Source organism: Fulmarus glacialis, unplaced genomic scaffold, assembly GCF_000690835.1.
Source record: "Fulmarus glacialis isolate BGI_N327 unplaced genomic scaffold, ASM69083v1 scaffold36220, whole genome shotgun sequence".
Lineage (NCBI taxonomy): Eukaryota > Metazoa > Chordata > Aves > Procellariiformes > Procellariidae > Fulmarus > Fulmarus glacialis.
In genome coordinates this window covers 1-23,923 of record NW_009186440.1, presented here as the reverse complement: position 1 = coordinate 23,923, position 23,923 = coordinate 1, and the positions used below count along the sequence as shown (strand labels likewise).

The 23,923-nt window shown below is 39.2% G+C and overlaps 1 protein-coding gene across 1 annotated transcript in view; it reads right to left on the bottom strand.

The window, feature by feature from the left end:
• LOC104084116 (potassium voltage-gated channel subfamily H member 5-like) overlaps nt 1-16,248 on the bottom strand; it is a gene marked incomplete at its 3' end in the record, with an annotated part of 29,975 nt that extends 13,727 nt beyond the window's left edge. Inside the window, exons 1-3 of the mRNA XM_009587846.1 lie at nt 16,126-16,248; nt 13,348-13,417; nt 10,286-10,485 (exon numbers count right to left, since the gene is read on the bottom strand). Coding sequence (XP_009586141.1) covers nt 10,286-10,485; nt 13,348-13,417; nt 16,126-16,248 — 393 coding nt within the window. The remainder of the gene's footprint in view (nt 1-10,285; nt 10,486-13,347; nt 13,418-16,125) is intronic.
• Between the last annotated feature and the right edge of the window lie 7,675 nt (nt 16,249-23,923).

The window sequence follows — 23,923 nt, the reverse complement described above, 5'->3', positions numbered from 1 at the left end:
GGAAAATAGTAAGCAATTTTTAGTTTAATAATAACATCTAGTCCCTTTCTTATTTTAATAGATCAAAGTTCCTTTGCGGTCAAAGATACAATGAATGCAAAAAGGTGAAGCAGAAGTTATTCTTCTATCCTCTGTACTATGACAGTCTGAGGCTAGAAGGGGCTACTGCAACCATCTGCACTAACCTGTTGCACTCATAATTTTCATATCAATCCCAGAATACCTGGTAAAATTATAGCCTAGAAGGCCTTGATTTAATGTTTTCAAATTATATAGGGTAGTTTTTCCAATGGACAGCTACTCTCTTTTAAAACACGTGCTGTTTCTGAATGGATTTTTTTTTAATTTTCAGCCAACAGCCAGTGGATCTCATCATGTTGCTCAGATAAAAGACCTGTAATCATCGGAAATCTCTTCCACATGCAGGTGTTCATAGAATATGACCAGGTCATCTCTCGATCTTATCTTGAATAAACAAGAGAGGTGATGCTTCTTGTGCCTGACACTATGAAGCACAGTATCCCTCTGGAAACTTCCCCATAGCACGAGGTTTTCTCACTTACAACCACCTTCCCAGATCTACCAGATAATTAGGGTTTATTTGATTTAACACAGAATAAATCAATTCGGCTTAATGCTATTTTTCTGTAACAAAATGTTGTACAGAACACATTAAAATACCCTGCATAGTTCTGTTTTATCATAAAAATTAATAATAAACACATTTGACAAGACATATTCTCCATAAACCATCATTTGCATTAGTAATAATGTCTTGTCTGAGTCACTGTTGACCATATCCCATATCACATTTCCACAATTTTATTAGGGGCAAATGTCAGTTTTACAAGCTTATACTTACCCGAGTCATTCCATTTACCATTAGAAATATGGGCACACCTTAGTTTTCCCAGTAAAAAACAAAAATTACTTTTGAGAATGATTGTTTCACCTCAGCCCTACTTCTGGATCAAACAGAAAGTTCGTCTTTATTATAATAAAATAGAAACATGCCATCTTTCTTCTTCTCAATAGTAATTTAGTGAAAAATTCTGCTTTCTTTCATATCATGATTGATGATTAACATTTTTACCTACTCTTGGACCTAAATCATGGTTAGAAGTTTTTTACGTCCCTTTAATACTTTCAGTAATGTAAGTGATTTTGACTTAACAGAGCTATGAATTCTCAAACACTGCTCTTAAGAAAAATGTGTGTATTCATACATGACTAATTTCCAAATTTTATCTTTTAAGCTTCCAAACTGCAGGAAAAATTGGTTAAACTATTGCAGAGGTTGTTACTGTAAGATCTGGAAATGTTCCAGGACCCTTTGTTTTTTGGAGTGTAAATTAACTGTGTCCCTCAAGAATAAAAGCCACTTGGATGCAAAGCAGCATATTATTTCCTCACAAATACTGAGTTAAATACAGAGTATTAAAAGTGAGCACTTAAAAGCATTACTCTTTTTATAGACACAACAAACATATCTATCATCACACACTGTAATATGAAGAGACAGAAAAAATTCCATTGCACAGAAAAAGCCAGTCTTAGAAAGCATAATTCAGGAATTTTCTGATGTCATGATAAAGTGATTCTCCTAATGACATATTATGGAGATACATGGAGATATCACTTATCAACTAGTACAGCAGTAAATGAGTAATGATCCAAGAGTTAGCCAGGAACAAATATTCTTTATTTCAGTTTTCTTGTCTGCTATTCTCTGAGAACAGAGAATGAAACAGATGACAGCTAAAAGAAATACTTAATATTAAAAGATTTGGCAAAGGAGCTTTGACTGATAAAGATAAATGTAGATATACGTAGGGGAAAAAAAGAACAAAGATAGACAATCTCAATATTCAGCTATGTGTTTACTGTATGCTCCTAGCACAGGACTTCACAAGCTCCAACCTGACTTTGCAGCACTTCTTTTGTCTTTACAAATACCAACGTCATGAATTCAGGAGAAGCCTCACAGATGCCACCAGCTTCTTTATTAGTTGTATTGTAGAAAGGGGTTGTTGGTGACACAGATTACAGTATGTAGTAATTTTCCTGCTTCCAAAGAAGACACATAATGTGATACAGGATCACACAGAAGCATCTGGAAGCTAATGACAAACAGTCCAAAGATCCTAAGAGCAGAAAATGAGAAAATGAGCACTTCAAATTCAGATAAACATTCTTCTGAAAATGATCCCTTATTGATAATACAAGACTTCGATATTGTTACTGTGAAATGCTCTGAGATGTCAGCATTTTTAAGGCAGCATGCAACTAAAAAGATACAAACTAGAAGCAACGTGGTTTTACGTGAGTCCATATGGTGTACAAATGCACACACATGGGTGTAAAAGAGAAATTCAATGTAAGGGAGAGGATATCCTGTAATGCTTAATCTACTGTTTCACTGTTAGGGAAATGTCTCCAACACTTCCTGTTAACAGAACCAAAGTTCAGCTGGGACATTTGTTCTAGCCTGTGTATTCTTTCAGCAGCGATTCAAAAACCACCAAGACAAATTTCTGAAGAGGAAATTTCCTTAGAGATTTCAAGACCTTTCTCAGTGAAATCTGTAGTTTATAAGCAAGGCAGGATATTAAGGTTGCTGACTGCATTGCTTTACTAACTGATGGTTTTGGAGCACACGACTTGGAGCAGGCAGTCTGCAGGGACCAGATGCTTGTGCTGCTATAGAAGTTGCTCCGTAATAAATCTGTAGCCACAGACTTCACAGTCAGCTTTCCCATATGCATCCAAGCAGCGTGAAAGAACAGAACCTGCTATGTTTCAATGCAAAATCAGAGGAGAACGTCGAATTCTACCCAGAGGAAAATTTTCGCTGGCTGTATAAGCTACCAGAAATTCTGTACTTCTACCAGAAAAGGAGCAAGGCTCCATGCCACACATGAACACTACACATGTATCCACAAAGACCTGAAGCACTACAAAGCTGAGAGAGGAGAAAGTAAAGCACAGAACAACATTTATCCCTTCCCTTCTCTGCACAAAATTAAACCTCCTCGAAGTCAGTATAAGACAATTGCTGTGCTCTGCCATCATCACCTGGCACCCAGCTGATACAAACCCCAACACACCCAATGCAGAGATTCAACACCGCTGTCATCTCTAGAGCACTCTATGGCATACATAAAATGCTGGCGGTGAGTAAAAAACTTGTGGTTGCTGCTAGAGATTGGGAAAGGCAGGAACTAGCCCTGGAAGACTCATAGGGATTTGGCACAAAACAACTCACTATCTTTTCAGCTCGAGATGTGTAAGGGTGGAATAAAATTCCCAAGGAGGTTCCATCTGATTTTTTTCCTCTCCCATCCGTTTCCTCAGCATGCTCAGGCAGTTTAAGATAAGCCCCTTGAACAGCTCAAAGAACTCTATGGGGAGCAGAGATTATAGAGAATCTCAAAGAAAAGCAAATGAATCGAAACAAAGACTGTACAGATTAAGAGTGTGTCCAAACAGTATCTTTTAGGATGGGTTTAAGTATTTTTAAAAAAATCCTTCCCAGCTGGAAAACACTACAGGATGGCTTGACAAATATTACAGAACCTGTTAAGACTTGTTAACAAAAAGGGCAGAGGCCAGTGAATCACGAACGCTATCTATTTGCAATTCTCTTTCACCACACAGGATTCTCACTTTCTCGGGGTTGTAGCTAGGGGATATATTGACTGATATTCAAGCAAAGAGCTTAGACAGTCTTAGTGGTGGAATATCAAGGACCGTTTCCTAAATGAATAACCATAACAAATATTGGAGATACTAAAAAATGTCAGCTTTGTCAATAAATAAAATAACCAGTTATAGGCCACAGAAAGCTCTTTTTATTTTGTGGAGAAGGGCCACTGGGTTTTCAGACATATTCAGCAGTCAAGGTCAAGTTCTTTCCAAAAAAACACAATACCCTCTAGGCACCTGCCCAAGTTATCCAGATTTTTAGAAGGATTTAGAAGGATTTGGCTCATTTGAGTGAATTCTTTTGCAGACCTGGCTAAAAGTGTTACATTCGGCACTGGATGGAGGCCAAAGAGACAAAGGTAAGAAAACAGCTGATTGGCAAATCACAGAGCATTTTCCTGTAATAATCAGGTAATTTTGTAAGTAACTCAAAGGTGATGTATGGAACTGAGCAGTTATTAACCCTGCATGCATTAGGGTAATCTTTAATACATCACTGAATATCTTGGCACTAAGAATTGAATTTCAGCAGCGATGGTGTGCTCCGTTTTAATTGCACTAAAATCCAAGGTCACTTGGATTTAAATGCTCAGAAACCAAGATCTGAAAATCAAGTCTAATAGGTTAAGTTTGGCTTGTTTTCTTCTTAACAATACATGATCTGAACCAGTGATCAAAATGGTTAGGTTTAGTGGTACAGTAACAAAATTAACCACTTTTTAACTGAATAACAAGTGTTAGAGACATTAAAAAATCCCTAGAAACTGGCTCTCGATTATATTAAATTCAATATTGTCAACCCAGATAGAATCTGGCTAAAGGTCTGAAAAACAGGGGAAGATGAGAGGCATCACCATGTGTTCTAAGGAATCAAGTGGCTCACCAGTACAGGGCCTGCTGGTTTCTCTAACGCACTGTGGCACATTGGTAAAATTCACCAATGACCCAAAGTAGCAGATCCCAGGTTGCCTAAGGGTTGTAGAAGTCTCAGAACAGTTAAAGGTTTTATTGTTTTCAGTTTTGCTATAATATCTATCTCAAGCACAATCATCACATGACCTTCTAATGGGGCAAAGGATAGCAGACTACAGGGAATTCTATCATTAAAATCAACTTTTTAGATAAAAGAAGGAAAAATAAGCATCAGAAAGAATATGGCATACATCAAAGAATCTCTCAAGTCACACATTTTTTGGAGTGACAACTTCTGGCACAAAGGCCACCCTTGGAAGAATGGAGGCAATCAATGAATTATTTTATTTTGTGCTTCTTCTGGAGGTGGCTTTATATTCTAACATGCAGCATTATGTAAAGACATTCAAGGGTGAAAGCATTAAGAAAAGAGATCTGGAGAAGACCTTCCCCTAGATGTGGTCTCTGGAACTGGCAGCCCCTCTGTCAGCTCTATCCCCTTGGTGGCAGTGCTCAGGAAAATGCCCGACCCATCCACTCGGGTACTTCTTCCCCCAGAAAATAAGCTCATGAGCTGCTCCATAGCCATGGTGTATAGCCCTGGCATTTCCTCAAGCATGACAGGTTCATAGTTCAATCTGTATCAATCCCAAGATGAACACATCCAAGAGGCACAGATAATTGTGGATAATCTTTCCTGGCTCTGCACAGTGCATACAGGAGGTAAATAATCCATACCATCCATAAAGGTGAAACAGAAAGCCCCACTGGTGCACAGGCCCCGCTCTTGGACCCGTGTGAAGTACAGTGAGACCCTGACCGTCTCTCCTGCATCCCGCTCTCCAAAGAACCGTGGATTGCAACTGTACCTGGTCCTAGCTCAGCTCTGTGAGGTGAGGGAAGACTTCTTGTTCACCTCGTCCCGATCTGCAAGGAACGACCAACAACCTCGCCTCTACAACGAAACAAAAATACTTGTCCAAACGATTTTTACCTTCCCTCTTCAGCAGGGAATTGTATGTAGCTGTCACACCTAATTTTGTAGAAGTTCTCTTTGGCCACGAAGCTTGGAAGCCTTCTACCCCGGTCATCCACGAGGAAATCCAGCCAGCACTTACAGACACCTCTATGTGATGGGACACCATGGGAATGGCAGCCTGATTCCCCTATTCGTCTCAGGGTATCACTAATTATTACTAAAGCTCTTGAAGATCTTATTAACAGCAAACACGACTAAACTGCACTGTCCTTCTGTAGATTAATGTTTAATAAAGTTACAACCTGTGTCTATTTACCATAAACCCATCTCTCCTGTATGAAAGCTTAGTGGGCCAGCAGTGAATAGTTTTAATACTGTGTTATTTTCCCATGATTTCCATTTCAGTCATTGCAATGTGGAATTGGCTCTCATTATTCAAATCACTATTGATGCTCAGGTTGAGACTAAATAGACACCTTTTTTCTCTTTCAACCTATGGCTTTTCTGAAGGAATCGACTGTTAAAACATGATAGACATTTATTTAATTGCTTTCTGAGCAAATCCTAAGCCATACAACAGCATAGAGGTCAAGAAGAGAAAATCTTTGGGTTTTACTGACATTTCAGAACGTTATCATTAGATGAAACCTTGAGACATCTGCATGTTAGTTAATGGTTGTTCTGCTTTCATGTATAATGACCTATTTCTTATAGAAGAGCTAATATCTATAAATTTTTCATTTGCTGCCTAGAGATTTCAATAAAAACTAAGAGATTTGAATTCAGTGTGTGTTTCATATATCAACTTATTACTGTAAAGATTTTTTCAGCTGCTTAAAAATGGTCATATACAGAGAACGTACTGCCTCTTTTTTACCTCTCTCAAAAAAACAGGTTCTGCTGGATGAGAGATACTGTTTAGTATATAAAGGCTTCTTAGTTTTTTCATGTTTTTAGTCCTGCTCATTATTAGTTGAATAACCCCGAAACCTGTAGCATTAAACGTAAAAAAAAATTCCATCTCGTTTGAGCCACTGTTACACCAGAAGACAAGAGTCCATGTGCATGTGTTACATATATCATCCCAGCTGTCAAAGGAGGGCTCACATGTTTAAGTGATTTAAGATTATGGATCAGAGGCCACTTGCTTCCCTTTAAGTAATAATAATAAATACACTAATGCTTTTAGTGTCATTTTTAATTCCTTATTTGTGAACACTCAGAGACAGGCTGAAGCGCTGTGGTTTGAAGACAGGATTTGAAGATGAGCTATTCCCACGGAGAACAGGGAAGCCAAAATTGTATGCTTAAGGCATCGGCACTTCAGTGTGGGAGAAAAAATCCTCCTCCACATACAAGAACAACAGACTGGGGCTTTAAAACAAAATTCTGTTCGGGACAGCTTGCTCTCACAAGCAGCAAGGACTAGACCTTCATTAAACTTCCTCCATGCTAACTTCCACTTTGCCTTCAGTTCCCATCTCATCCTTACTAGTTTTACCCAATATCTTCTTTGGGACTACACACTGAGTATGTCATTCAAGAATAGATATTTGAGCTCTGATGCAACAAATCTACACATATTAAGTGGTAGTAATATGTGTAGTGGTAGTAATTCCAATCAAGTTATTAACTTCAAGCATATGAATTTAAAATCTTTATTTATCAAAGAAACACATGCACATGTGTTTATTTTTACTCCATCAAATCGCTAGGATTGTTAATCACCATAGGAACCTACTGTAACACTCATATAAGAAATTTCATCCTTTGTTAGTACATTAACCTTCTTGTTTTTTGAATTTGGATTTCAAAGCAAAGCCATTTCAACATGCTGAGTGACTGAATGAAATGTATTATGAATTTGTGGCAAATGATGTTGCAAAACACATTCCAGTGTGACAATGCAGATATATTTGGAACAGTTTAGGATGTAATACTGTATGTTAGGTTGAAAAACATCCTTGAATGATGGAAACTGTCTGAGCTGTCTGATAGAAACTGAAAAGTTGAGAAATTCCTCACTAATTATCATGTGTCATGAGCACTGGTATTTTACAAGATAATAAGAAGCTTATTGAAAAGTTCATAATAATTAAGGAGAATGGGAAATCATGTGATGCAAAGATATCCAGACAACAGACTGGTCAGAATCTCATTATTGGAGCTTTGAAAACTAGACTGGAAGAAACCCCTAAGGTCACATCCAGGCTGTCAGACAAAGCAGTGCAGAGAAGCAACTCAAGACCTGGGGCAGTAATCCCCTATTCCAACCTACGCTGGAGCACTATCTGGATTTAGCAGGTCAGCTACAGGTGCAATGTAGTCCCATTAGCCCCACTGTGTCTACAGTAATAAATCTGACTTGACTCTGTGTACCTTGGAGGTTCCTACAGTGCGCTCCCATCCACTTGCTGCTCTAGGGTTAGTACAGATGGATTTAATTTAAATGCAGAGGGTCTTACGATAGGGCTTGAAGGGGTAATGAAGGAATGCAAGAGAAACAATCCACTCTACATGACTAGTCTCTGGGACTGTACCACTGTTTCTATCATTTCTCAGCTGGGATTTACAACATTCTCTCATTTGTTTTGGTGAAGCACATCATAACACCTTCCTGAGTGGAGATAAAGGTAGGAAGGCTGCCTGGCTACAACACAGCTTTCCACCCTTTTACTAAAACAAATCCTGACTTTGGCTAAGGTCCTGCAGCTGAAAGCAAACTGCCTGATCCTTATACCCGTACAGACCCAGGGATGCTCAGTGCGGGCACTACAGGCCTCTGGTGCTGTTGCTTTTGCAGACTTGCAGGCTGTAAGGGATACAAAACACCAAAATATTCAAACCGGTGCTCAAGTTCTTACGTTTATCTTGTCTCTGTTCTTCTGTAACATGTGCTTTTCTGGGAAGTTCGATTAGATGCAACTACTGATGTCCAGATGCAGAGGTTTCTGAAATCCTTCCACTGTTTTAAATAGGTTTTGGATCCAGGCCTAAGTTTAGGCAAGTCTTTACCAAGGGAAAATTGTTAAAAACCTAAGTCACAGATTTTACAGCCATATTAATTATCTAGCTAAGCAGCCACTACTGTCTTACAGACCAGAGAACACTGCTTACCATGAGTCGAAAATTATGGCTCTAACTGCATTTTTATAATCTATAAAACCGGACATGCAGAAACTATGGAAGGAAATTTCAGTAATTAAAGCACAGGTTCTCCTAATTAACTGCAAAGCATCATTAAAATGTAATGAAACCGTAGTGGAATAATACAGCATTCTGGCTTAACTGCAAGGAGATAAATGCAAACGAAAGTTGAATTTTCACATGGTTTTGAGTTTACACAATAGGCCTGAATGCATTTACAGTAGTTTACAATATAAAAGCTCACTTTTAACACCGTATGAATCAGCATTGGGAAGTTAGGGTATTAGTGTATAAGAAGTTAACATATTAAAGAATGTGACATACTGAGGCACAAGAATCAAAGAAATCAAAATCCTTGTTACTTAAAACAGTTGTATTTGTGATGGTAAAACAAATTTCACAGCAGATGATTAATAAGATAACTGCTGTTGCATCAGCATGATGTAAGACTAAATTTTTCAGTGTAGCGACTTCATCTTGGCATATCTGAACAAGCTGCATCATCATTCCATATTACGCAGTAGATTCAGCTGAAGCTCTGCAAGAACTAGACATTTTAATCTGCCATGATGCTTCCTTACCCTCCCTCAGACACTTGCCTTTTAAGTTCTCAGGAGGGAAATCTTCATGGAAACTGGAGCTTGAATACCTAATTTCAGCTGGTGTGCATCAGGTCCACAGAAGCCACAGGAGCATCACCGATCTCCACTGACCAAAAATCTAGACCTAAAACTATTATATCTTGCCTACATTCAAGGTATTGCAGGTGGAAACCCTTCCATCTGACTTCAGCTCTCTAAAATATCCAAGGCTAGACAGACTCACTGCACATATCACAGAGAAAGAGAGGCCCTGAGGACAATTCACTTGGTCTGTCCTGGCACACAATGAATCACTCTCCGAAGACGACCTTCTCCTTTAATCAGCTTTTGAAGAAACCTTTCTGAGGGCTAAAGTCCTGTACAACTTCTACCCCACATGGCTGCCAGCAGTGCCACATTTTCTGTATCTCCCTACCAAAGGCCTTAAGTTCTAGCCGAGAGATTTTAGCTCAAGGAGATCAATCTCTACTGCCATTAAATCCTACACTAATTATGCTGATGGACATGTCGATGTCCTGGGCATCAGCAAAAGGTCCAAGACAATCAAACTCATTTCATTGCAACTCACAGATGCCAATACTTTTCAGAATAATACTTATGTAGGTTAGACACCTGATTATGTTCTTGGACTAATTTGAAGACCAATTTCCCGTTGATTTCAATAGTTAAGTACATTAAAATTATTTAGTATTTAGACAAAGTAAGACTGGAAAGCAGAAAACATTTACCATAATGAAAAATAAAGGCATATTTCCAAAGCAACAAAACAGTCCTTTTTTAAAACATCCAGGTTTTGATCCAAACACAAACATAATAATGGAATAGCATGCAGTTAAGAATTTGTTAGTAAGTTATATGCTGTTATACAGTCCTGTTTCTACGAAAGTACAGAATGGACACAAATTCTTGCTATCTAAATTGTTACCTCACGTACTCATACCTTCTCTGTGTCAATTCCTTTAGACATGGACCAGGTTGAGACAATATAATCCATGACTCTTTCACTAAGGCCTTTTGGGACTTGATATAATTTTAGGAAATCCCTCACATTGTTCAGCATCTCATGGTATCGGTTGGTGTTGGCATACATTTGCTGGAAAATGGTGGTGACGTTTCCAAAAATAGTTGCATAAAGAAGAGCTGAAAAAAACCAAAGGTAATTAAAAATAAATATGTATGATCCAGTAAATGCTACTCATAATTCAAGGATAACTTCAAAGAATTTTATGTATGGTTACAAATTACTGCAAAGTGCGTAGGTGTAAACTGAAAATTTCTATTTATGCACACACTCTCACACACACACGTGCACAGAGTTATTTATTGAATTTACCCATACAGCTCATACAGCCACTCAGTCTGCATTAATTTACAAAATCAGTCATACAGATAATGTCCACACATGGATTTATTTAAAACAGCCAGTGCATTTTAACTCTATACCCTATACTAATCCAAACTAATTTTCAAATGTAGCTTCAGCCTGCCAGTAAACCTTGAAGGCACAAAGAATCATGTGGATCTCCTGTAAGGTCGGCTCAGCTAGCAGGTGCTATGAGTAGACAATGGCCTCAGTCCCAAAGAAGAAACGAAATGGAGAAGAAAGGAACCTGGGAAGCCTGGCAAGGAGATATCTATACAAATTGGGTCCTGTGTCAATGTCCAAGGTGGGCACAAGAAAGATTCAGAGTGGCATTTCACAGTCCGATTTCACAGCCAGCCCCAGCAGATGACTTGGGTATGTCATGTCAACTCTAGATGTCAGTTCCAAAGAGAGAAAAATTGGATTAGCGAACAATAGAAAGTCCCAAGTTACCTCATTGCTGAGGACATATCAGTAGGGCAGGAAGAGGACACGGTAGAGTAGGAAGCACTACCTCAAACCCACTCCTGGAGTTACCTTCTCTTCTGGTTTCATTCTCCCCTTTCCAAACGTGCCACCGTTACTGTCAAGCTCAGCCAACTGAGTTGTGCAGCACCAAAGAATGATATGCCATATTCGAGAAAATCACATGTTTTAAGTAAGCCTTTCCAACTGAAAAGGCATCAACCTCAGTCTACTATTACAAGTGTGATGCCACGAACACTATTTGATGGACAATGGTTAATTTCTGAAGCCTAAATTCAGCAAAGCATTTAAGCAAAAACTTAAATGCACACCTTTGTTACTCCTGTCTTGAATAGCGGTGGATTGAAAGACGCTTTTAAAATCAAGCAAGTTTAAGGTGTCTTATTGAGTCACAATGTAATTACCCTTGCAAGCAAGCCCAAAATGACATTCTTCCATTAGGCATTACAGATTTTGCAGAAAAGAGAATTATTCTGATATCTCATAACACCAATGTGCGGCACTTCACTTCTGCTCTTGACATTATCAAATACACAGAAATGTGCCTGTCATTTTTAATAATCTTCGATTGGAGGTACTTTATAGCAGAATGCAGCTATGCATTTCCATATTGCTTTTTTGAAAAACAACTGGAGCCTCCAAATGGCAAGAAATAACCCACTGTGAAAGGAAAAATGCCTTCCATCTCTCAGTGCATAACATCTTCCCTCTACACAACACATTTCTACCTCATTCCAGAAAACTCACTTTGTTTCATACTCATTTAGTGTTGTTTATCACCCCTATCTGAGAGGTGGCATTTTTAAAGAAACATGGTGCTTTCCAAAAACCTGTCTAATAGAAAATTTCTCACTTCCATTTCTCACCGTGCTTTCTATTATGTCCATGTAAAAATTAGATGCTGAAGTTCATCAGAAATACAATGTTCATTGTTTCATCAATGTCTTGGGATTTTTCATCTCAACACACAAGATCATGTCAAACAAGGTCACATAATGTGTAGGAAAGATGAACAGGAGGTTTCAGTTTTAGAAAACACAGCAGATTAATACTCTATCTGATGTCCAGAAATAAAGCTCTTTGCACGGGTAGATTTTTCCTTGCTTTACTGATTGTTGTATCATATCTGCTAGCTACTGAAAGGTTTTCTCTACCTCTGTACCCATTCAGATATCTATTTCTTCACCGAAAGGGTTATCAAGCATTGGAACAGGCTGTGCAGGGAAGCGGTTGAGTCACCATCCCTGGAGGTATTTAAAAAACGTGTATACATGGTGCTTAGGGACATGGTTTAGTGGTGGACTTGGCAGTGCTAGGTTTACGGTTGGACTTGATCTTAAAGGTTTTTTCCATCCTAAATGATTCTATGATTCTATATCAACAGTAAGAGTATGTGGATTATAAAAAGTGTAGATGGATGAATGCCACCCAACTTTTTTCTTTTTTTTTTTCAGCTTTCACCACTCTTTTGGACTTTTGTAGTAGGACAAACATGATGAAGTGTCACTTCTTTTAAGTGCAACATCCCTCATCCTTCCGAAGAACAGTTGCTGATTTATCATGAACTCAGCTCATCAGATATGTGAGTGCAGAATATCTCTCGTCTTGCCCTCTGATGTCAGATGCATCTGAAAATGACTGTGACTATAAATGTAAAGAGAAGTCATAACTGTCCCCGCAACCTTGCCTTTCTGCATGAATAAAATTTATGCAAGCCTGTAACTACAGCTAGACTGTACATGCAGTTACAATGCATACAACCCAACTGGCCATGCAAACCTACATAGAAGACACAGGCTGATTGAAAATGTGACACAGTGCCCTGTGAGTTGAGAAAAAAGAGATTCAACTCTGACACCTACCAGGTTGGAAACAGCTAAGAATGCCATGGTAAAAAGTTTGTCTGAAGCAACTGGCACATACTGCCTCCTCTGCAAAAAAAATTACTCTTTGGCAGAGACAATTTGTAGAAAACATACATCCAGAGAAATTCTAGTTCTGTGTCTCTTACTATAGGGTCCTGGAAAGTTGTACTTAAAAAGAGTATGTTTGTTCAAGAAATTAAGGATACAACAAATCATTGGATCAAGCCTGCAGACTTCCTGGAAGCATTACCCAGCAGTACCTCACTAAGCCAGAATTCATGAACCTACACACTGTAGAGTCTGCATAGACAAAACTAGCATTATCCCTCTGTTGGAAATCAAAGCCTGCCTTTGCCTCCTATTGGAAATGGTAAGACACATAGTTGAGTTCGTCCAAAAATTCCACTTTTCTTACAGGCTACTGCATGGGGATCCTTTGGCAAACATTTAAAAGGAACCTACTTAGATCTTCACAGCTTTGAAGCTGTACCGCAAAGACTCTCCTCGCTTGTGGTGCTTCCCTACGCCAATACCGGTAGCTGCTGGGATCGGTTTCTTGTTTTTTGGGGGACAGTACATTTTTCATAAATTGGCATGGAAAATCCACCTCTCTCTGTAAATCAGCTCCCCATCCCTGCTCTCTATATGATACCTAGAAAAGGGGGTCATTTAAAAAAAGCTGATATTTATTGTTTTGCAGGTCTTGGTATGCAACAAAACAAGTTTGTGCTGATAAGGAAATAATAAATATATAAATAAAATCATTCACATTGCATTTGTTATGCCTGTTGTGACACTCCTCTACAGGGCAAGAGTCGTCTGCTTGGGAGGGTCTACTGAGAAGAGGTTAGTCCGCCTTAAAAATACAAGTTACCTGCTTTTGCTCTTCCCCACCCAACTTTAGGCTGGGGTAACTGCATTAGCTGCAAATACAACAGAGATGGGGCAGAACAGAGAGGTGAGCTGGATCAGCTCCTTAGTTGGCAGACGTCCCCAACAACCTCCAGAGCCCGTTGGATCCCCTATGCACAGATGCACACGTGCAGCTATGTGCACACATGTGGGCAAGCTGGCGAGCATCTAATACTGCTCTTGCCTTTCTCAGCCTGTAAAGGTTTAAGACTCTCATGAATGACCCTTAGTGCCTGTAATTAGCAAACGAAGATTTCTCAGACTATCCCTATTTAATGAGCGAATGTTGAAGTGCCAAGTGTGAACCTCACCCCTCACCTTTAAAAACCCAAAAGCAGAGGAGCACTACCAAGGGCATTTCACTTTTGCTGTATTTTAATGATTTTTGGCAAGGGGAACTGGCAGTAAAGATCATTTGCAAAAGGTTCTGAAGGAAATAAAATACTGTGCCTCTCTTGACAGTAAGAAGATTTAAACAATCTCTAAAAAGAAATCTCTAAAGGTATACATACACTTCAGTAGTTTTAATTTAGTCTCTCCGTTTACAAGAAACGGGAGAGCTGATGCTACAGAGGTTGAAGGTGAAATTACCCAATTTCTTGAAATGACTAGTAGGGTCAAACAGCATTTATTCACCTTCTCTTCAATGCCTCACATTTCTCCAGACGTTTCCTGTTATGCTTCTACAGTCATGCAATGCTCATTTACTTAATTGTCCTGTGTCTGTAAATCTGGAACAGTCTTCACTAGAATTCATAAAGATCAAACTGATACAATGATGCAGGAATATTTTTTCTCAGTCCTAAAGGTGAGGTAGGTGGTTCAGCTGTTATTTTAATTTCTATTTTTACTCTTCAGTGCTGAAAAATCTCCCCTAAATTATATACAAGGATCTAAGTGCTATATATTTTTATATATAAAATGTGTGTTACTATATTTGTACACACATAAAAGTTTTGAATGATTTAGCAACAGTGTTACATAAATCTTTATGCCTGTTTAAAAAGAAGGAACTTTCAAAAAAAAAAAAAAAAAAGACTCAGTTACCTAAATTATCCCAAAGCATTTCAGATCTCTTATTATCCTGGCCGTATGCTAAATATGTCCAGATAGGAAAAGAACTGAAGGCTTGATTGAGAGATCTAATCTTCCCTATGGTCTACTCTATGCTAGAGTATTATTAATCTAAGCATATACAATATACCTGTAAACTGTAATTGTAAAGAAGAAGATGATTCCTTGATCCTGGAAGAATATAGATATTCATTTTTGCATGCTGAGGCTAGCTGCAACTTCTTCAATGAATTTTTGGAATTAGGTATTCCTGTAAGATTATTAGATTAATATTATTAAAGCTATATAATTCATGAGAGATTTGATACAAACCCCAATATATAGATACTAGATATAATTAGATATAAGCCCAGTACCCAAATATCTGATTTATTATTTTAAAAGCAGAGCAGTTATTCCCTTCCACCTCACCTTAATACATCTGATTATATTGCAAAACGTTTGCAGGTGCTATTCGGTGTGACACCTGGCAGCACATGCAGTGTCTGTCTCCCAAGTTCAACAGCCTCACTGAGATGCAGCAGCAGCAATAGGCTGCCGCTGACACAATGAACAGCTTTCTTCAAATCCATCCACATTATCCAACGAAGTGTATTATTGGAAGAAATAATCCTTCTAAGTCCCCTCCCTTATCATCATCTTACAGCATTTTTTTGATGCCTGCCCCGTCCTGCCCCGCAGCCTCAGCCTCCCACCTCCACCCCACAGCGACCTTGGCCCCAGTAAAATTTGTGCTGTTAAAATACGCTCCCCCATTCCAGCAATGCTGACACCAGTTTTACAGCAGTGTTCAGTCAGTGCCCTAAATACAATTACTCTCCATTTACAGGGAGGGGATACCAACACCAGACCATACCAGCTTTCACATTTTACTTCCAAAAGTACCTGAAGTAAAAAAAAAAAATCTCTTTCCTCCAATTACACTTGCAGCCATATCACTGTACTACCCCATGCCACATAATCCAATATATTTATCCTCCCGTAAGCCCCAACAATGCAGTGTTACACCCACTTTGCAGAGGAGAAGCTAATGGGCAAAGATCTGGATTCAGCAGTGAACTTCAACTCTGAACTTCTCACCAACATCATCCGACTGCTGAAATCGGGGGAATTGGACATAATTGTGTCTAGGCGAATGCACACCATGGCCAGCTTGAATCCATCATCCCAGTGGCCTATACGCTTTACATACAGTGCCTGCATCCAGACTTATGTCCCATATTGCCAACATAAGGAGGTGGTGGCCCTCCATGCATTCCTATATCCCATGCTGCAGTCATTTAAGATGCACAGCTCCTCCGTGGGTCCAGCTGACATTCACCCCTGTTTTCCTGACCCAACACCTTCTTAACTCTATAGTAATGCGAACTCTAAATAAAGAGGATAATGATAATAATGATAAATCTGTAAAATCCCTGTTCATATTGATGGGATATTTGTTTGACGAGAACTAAACAATTATGTAATGAAGAGGATCATCAGTACTAAAACTGCAGGAACTCACACTTGCTATTCTTCCCTTTACAGGGGATACTCTTTGCATAGCAGAGTGGAACAGCTGCTTTGGAGGCAGATAGGCATTTTGCATACTTTATGCAAAAATCCTTATTAAAAATAAGGGCTTTCAACTGCACTTGTACAGTCACTAATTTTTAAATGGTGAAACTGGGAGCTTTTTTTTCATGAGAGCACTTAGCTAACGAAAAATATTTACTGTAAAGCTCCAACGCCTCTCCACCATGCAAATGTGATGAGTTGACTAGTTGTATTTTTGCACACAGATGCAATCCAAGACTGGCCAAATGGTATTGCAAAACACAGTACCATGCTTTACCGAGGCAGTCTTAAATTAAGGCTACTGTTGCCCATAGTTATCAGTGGTTTTGGCTTCTAGCCCTGAGGAAGCAACGGACCTGTGCTGAAGTTTGCTAAGGTTACTCAGCAGCATAGACAACAAAATTACACATTGCCCCCACCGAGGATGAGGGGCCAAGGGCTGCCTGAGTCTGACGATGCAGATGCTAAGCAACTTGAAATCACAGTTCACACACAACATCTTCCCTGCTCAACATCCCCTACCACAGCCACCCCATGTTATTAGATTACTTTGTTCATTCACCTGAGAAATGGTGCTAGCCATCAGAAATACAGCCCTGCACAGGTTCAGTGGTCTCCTCTTGGCATTTGGATGCAATTTCCTGCATTTTCTTTCATCTGGAAAGCTTTATGTGTGTTGGGTCTGCTAGGGTCTGCTTCTCCCTCATAATATTATTCAAGGGTGTTAAGCATCATATGGGAAGGCACAGCCTGAAAAACGGCTGCAATTACACCATAACAGGCAGCAGGGCAAATAGCATTACCCTGTGTTAACTGAGTGGCAAAACCTCACTTTGCCTGAAAAATCCGTATCTTGTAGTAAAGGGGCCTTAATTCTGGAAACTTTTTCCCTAAGAGCTTTGGACTGAGAGTTAGGGCTTTTTCTACACATTTCATACGCAGTGGAAGTTGGGTCTAATGGGTCACAGCTTTTGGTGGTGACAACTGGGGGAGGAATATTTAAGTTTCCATTTATAAGAAGCGTATAAACATAACATAGAGAATAGACATAAACACAGAGAATAATTAACTAGTGAAATGAGCTAAACCATTTCTTATACTAATGCTTCATCATTCCCGTTTCTTCAGAAATCCACCACCTCCTTACCAAATGGCATATCTAGCATTTCACACGCTGCATAAAGCCCTGTGCAATGCTAAATGTTAATTACAATGCAATCATTTCCCTAAAGGAATTACAATGGGTGCAGAAGGAAAGTAGAGAGGCAGAAGATGACCAAAATTCATGAAAATTATGTTCACCATGAATGCCAGCAACCCCATGCCTCTAGCACTTTGCTCCATCCCTTATTTATCATTTTCTCCATTTTGAATATTATCTTTAACATTGCCTCATTTCCATGCAAATCTCTCCAGTATTTTGAAAAAAGCTGGATTGTGTCTGTCAAACAATCATCTACCCATCACATAAATCTTTCTCTTTCTTTTCTCCATCAAAGAAATAAAGAAGCTGCTTTCCCAGAGTGTTGTCTTTCGTGTTATTACTGGCCAGCGTCGACACCTGTAGATCAAAACCATCCCATGTGCCTTCTTCTGTGTGCCTCACCATGTCAAAACTGTCACCAGTAACAAGCACAGGACGCAAAGGGTCTCCAGCACTATTGAATGGAAGCACAGGAACCAAAGGGATCATCTCCAGAAAAAAGTTCTCTGAGCAAAGTTGGCAGCTGTCAGTGTTACCATGTGAAACAACTTGACAGCTTATTGCTGGATTTGAGCTGTGAGGTTTTTTTCTGTTGTTGATTTTTTTTTCCTTAATATGTTTAAGAGAATTTTTTAGTGGGACACCAAGTTCTTGTCACACTAAAATGAACCCAGGATGTTGCTGGAGGCAGGATGCCAGAACATCACTTGCACACTGATGAACACCACCTAAATTGCCTGTCGTGTTAAAATGTAATAGGAAATTTGTAAACACACCTTCAAAGTATTGGACTGTACTAGAAGATGTTTCTAGCTCTCTGCTCCTAGGTTCTTTTTTTCTGTGTATGCCAATGTAAAAGATTGTACTGTATAAATCTGCATGTTGATGTGTTTTAGATACTCACAAATATACATATTTATACATGTACATACGCAGTTACACCTGCATGTAAGTGTAAAGGCAAACATACAATACAAATGGGCTCAGAATTTCTGCAACTACTAATTTTCCTTTCAGTCTTCTAATTTGCTTATTCCTTCTACTTCTTTCAAATATAACTTTGCTTATTCATTTAATTAAACATTCAATTTTATCTCAGCACAATTAATAGGAATGGATTTGGGATAATTAGACAAATGATTCCAGCTACAAAACACAGGCCACGCATAGCCTTGCAAGGTGTGGTAAACACACCTGTTAGCATAACAGTGCATGCTTACACAATACCTGCCTGAAAATATTAATGAGACAGAGCGCAGGTAAAGCAATGCTGCTTCTATTCAGTAGTTCCTTTTTTCTGTATTTTAATTCATCAGCCTGAACTCTGTGTGAGGATAGATTTTTGTATGCAGTTATAAGGTATTTTTAGGAACAAAATAAAGTACTTAACTGTTAATACTAAAACCCTCATATTTGGAGATGATATATGCATCCTATTATTTTCAGAATAATTCTGCTTTGTAAAATGACCACAAAAGTGGCTTCACTGAACTGAACGATAATGTTTCTTACTCATCTAAGTCATCCACAAAAGCGCTTTCTCTCTAATTCTCAGTCCTGCAAATTTCGCATCTCTGGACAGAGCTGAGCAAAATTTTGTATCCAAAATTTTCTATGTGATGTTGACAGTCTATCTGAAATTAAATTTGCCTTCCCTTAAGTGTTTGCACTAAAACCAAGGGGAAAAAAAAAAATAGAGTTCCACACAAAGTCGAAACAATTCACCTCCAGGTTCTACAAAGCTGAAATAATTCATAGCAAAACATTTTTCCTCCAGTCTTTTGATTTTAAACCTTCGAAACCTGAACAACAGAAGAAAATCCCATTTTGATGCAAAAAAAAGTCTTAACAGCCTAAGAAAAAATGGAACATTCATCATCTTCAGACACACCCCAAATTTATATTATAATGGAATATTTTCCACAAAATGCAAACCATGAGTTCCTAGCGCACTGCTAGCCATCAGGGCCAATGTGAACCCCTTTTTTCCTGATTTATTAGCACCAGGTTTCCATTTTATGAAAGCATCCATGCCCGTGACTGGCATGAAGCCTGCTCCCCACTCCCACTAAAGGCTACGCTTGGGCAGACTGCTGCTCAGGGCTGGATCTCAGCACCTCTCGTGTTTTGCTGGAATAACGCTGGTTTTGTCTAAAAAGTTTCACACTAATATTTTCAGGCTTTCAAGGTGAATTAACTTTACTCTGCTTTGATTATCCACTTTGGGAACCTGTCCTTCATCGCAGTATTGATTTAGCTGTGGCAGATGCTGAGCTGTCACTGAGCCTGACAGCTTCTTCAGAGCTTCCTCGGTGGTTGTCTTGTAAAACAGTCAATAGCCAAGTGAAACCCAACTGCAAAAACGAGCAAGTTTCCCACTTTCATACTCTATGAAATCATGTGTGCTACTCTGTACCGCATCCTTCCAGGAGGAGGGGGGAGGAAAAAAGTTGGCCTCTTAATTTAGCATTCAGCATTACCGATTAACCCTTTATGTATTCAGACTATATCCACCCCTACCAGCCCTGACACATCGGTGGAACCACGTTTCAGTCACAGGTCTGTGGCTTTGGTGTCACTCACCGGCACTCCAAAGCCACTTCTCATCAGTGGAGAAGGGTCTTTGGGGAAGATATTAGTGTGAATGCGCTTAGCGAGAGGGTTTCATCTCCTACACAATGTGGATTTGAATCCCAGTATATTTGGGTAGTTTTTATGGCACTTGAGAGAACACCTATGGTCCTAGGAAGATGCTCTCCACATTCACCTTTGCAAGTGCCGCAAACTGTTCTGCTGAAGAGCAATGGCATAGCAAAATGGCAGGCAACACCCTAAATATATTTTTGCATTTTCTATCAGAGGAGCACAAAGCCATACAGTAATATATAGGTTGAACTGGACATCAGTACTCCAAAGATTACAACCAGATCTATTTCCAGATGAAACGAGCTGCCTAAATACTCTATCAAGCACATTAATTCCACCTCTTTCCACCAGTCCCACAGCTCTCCATCGCTCCCTTCCCCATAATACCAAGCCAGTAACAACATTGCTGGAAATATTACTAGCCATCGATGGTATCCTGGTAGAAGGGGTTTGAGAATACTCATTGATGCTAGTAGGGGTTTGAGAATACTCAACAGAACAACAAAAGATTGCGTATATAGGCAAACTAAAACAAACAAAAAAGCCTGGTGTTTCATTTCAGCCTCTGTGCATGTATTGCTGAGCTCTCCATGACTATGTGAGACTCGAAAAGTGTCTTTATTTCCTGGCAGCAGCTCCTGGAGCTCTCTTGCTTCCTGTCCAACTCCTTCTGATCAGCACTTGTTGCTATCTGATTACCTCTCTGTTTTCTTGCTCACTATTCCAGGAAGGAGATGCTGGAATTAGATTTGCTGCATTTCCATCCCTACATTAACACTAATTTCACTGAAGTCAATGAAATTACACTGATGTCTGGAGAGTATCTGAGGAGAATAATTGAGTGTATTTTATCACTTTCCTTTGACTTTTTTTGTGGTTGTTTCATAGCATTTTTAAATGTCCTGTTTTACTAAAATCCATTTATTCTGAATGAAGTTACTCTCTTTGGGACGATGGCGTTCCTGCTGTAAAGCTCCAGACGTCATCTGGAAGATGCTTATGATGCGTATGGCCCACAGAGATGTGTACAGCAACAGAAGTGACACGCAGCATCACACCAAGTGCCCGTCTAAGCCAAAATCCTTCCTCTGACTGCAGCCCCTTCCGGATACTTATGATAAGAGTACAAGAAAGAGGGTGCACAGGGCATGTCCTGCCCTGGCCTGCTCCTTCCAGGTTTCCATGAACCCAGAGCCCAGGAGCTTTCTAAACTGCCCACTGCATCCAGACCATGGTATTAGCCACCGACCAGACATCTCCACCAAGAATATCTAATTCCTTTCCACAAATCCACTTCTACTTTTTTCTCACCAAAACATTATGTGGCAAAGTATTTTGTCGTGCTATTCTGCAAGTCTGACTGCCCCAGCCTTTACACTGGCCACCCCAGCTCCCCTTGCAAGTAAGTGAGTAATTGCTCCTCTTCCCCTCCTGTGCACCACCCTTGGTTTTTGTAAGCCTTCCTCCACTGTGTTTTCTCGGTCGTGAAGAGCCCTCATCTATTTGATCTCTCCTTCTGAGAAAGTAATTCCATGCTTCATTCTCATCACCTTTTAGACACCCTTTTTAATCTTACAAAATCTTGTTGTAGAACGGTGCAGTGTGGCGCAATGACATTAATTTCAATTACTTGCCTAGAAATCCTATTTGCCTTTTTTTGACTGGTACTGAATATTGCACTGATATTTTCAAGGAGCTATCTGCAATAACAGTCAGATGTCTTTCCTGAGTGGTAACTGCTAATTTAGAAACCATTATTGTATAGGTATAGCTTGCTATTTTTTGCCTCCATGTATTAATTTGCATGCACTGACACTGAATTTCATTTGTCCTTTTCACAATCGCTTCTGCAGTGGGATTGGTATAGCAAACCAGAAACCCTAACTTCAGTATTAAGCAGAAAAAAGACCTGCAGCACAAGGGAGAAAAGCTGCACTTAGATACAACTACAAGGTAAAGAATAAAAAAAATCTGGGCAAAACTGTATTGTTTCTTACATGTTTTAGGTTTATACTAGTATCATGGCTTAGGTCCCAATAACTGGGAAGATTTTACCATCTTTTTACTACAAGCAGGATTGACTATTTCCCAGAGCAGGGCAACTGCAAGCAGAGCTGTTCTTTCTTGGATTTTATCCAAGAGTGACTAAGCCAACCCTAAAAGTCCAGTGAAAATAAATGAGAGATTTGACAGAATAAAAATGTCAAGATGTGACCCAACACTTAAAACAGTTATGGGATGTCTCTTGAACATTAACTCTTTAGCAGCAAGAGTAAGCATCGATTTCTAAAATACATGTTTAACCCTCCAGTTTGGCAGTCCCAGTGTCACACCATTACACACGCCATTAACGACACTGAACAGCTATCATCTTTGTTCAAGTAGCAGTGAGATCAGCTACGAATGCAATAGGTTAATTTAAGTGACCTTGATGCCTTTGATGTTATTGTTCATATGCTGATAGCTGAAGGAATTACTGCAGGGTCCCTCCTCCCACTTATTTTGCCAACACATGAAGCACCTTCATTTGCTTCTCAGCTGTTATGAGGCACTAATAGCTGGGCATGTATGCCATTAATTTCCTTTGTTAGTGGCAATGACATCTGAAACGATATATATTTTCAAGTTTTTTGGTTCCTCTGCATTAATGACCTAAACCAGCTAGTGCTACTAATACCTACAGGTATCATTCACTATTGTATCATTGACATTGTTCCTGCCACTGACTACTTCTGTGAGTAAGAAACTGTTGTAAGCCTTGCAGGATAAAGTTTTCAAACCCAATGAAAATGAAATTCAACAACCCATTTATTAGCACATCTTTTCAGGCCTTCCAGCCTGCTTCTTCCCAAGCCTCTGCAGTATGGTACATTAATTTTATACTGAACTATTAATTGTAGTTGACTTTGCAAAGCTGTTTTCTTTACATTTTTTATTCAGTTTTGCAAACCCAATCCCAATGGAGTTCATTTTATTCCCCACAGTTTGTTTGATCAGATTGCAAATGTTTTCTTTAATCTTTTTAGGCATTCAGATTTATTATCTATGGAGCAGAGCCTCTTCATCTCCTCTACTGATGGTTCGGGAGAAACAATCTTTCACATATTTCTCATTTTATGCAAATGTTTATTCCTGCAAGTACACATCAGTAAGCATAACATTAAAACACATTTACCTAACCTAAATAAAAACACTTTGAACCAAATTTGCAAGCTAACCTGCTTTGGTTCTTAATGATATTAATCTGAACTCATTTTTCCCAGAGGTTGTGATCCATAATTCACTGAGGTCAATGGAAGGTAGCTGCTGATGTTAGTGAGTTTTAGGGTCGGCAATAAACAGGTATGTTCATCTTTTCCTTTGAGAATCTGTATGGGAAATTTCCCAAAGGCAGGGCAAAAGGCCTTTGGGAAACTATTTTAATTTGCTTCATGTCTATTCATAGTAAGAAATAATAATAATAATAATAAT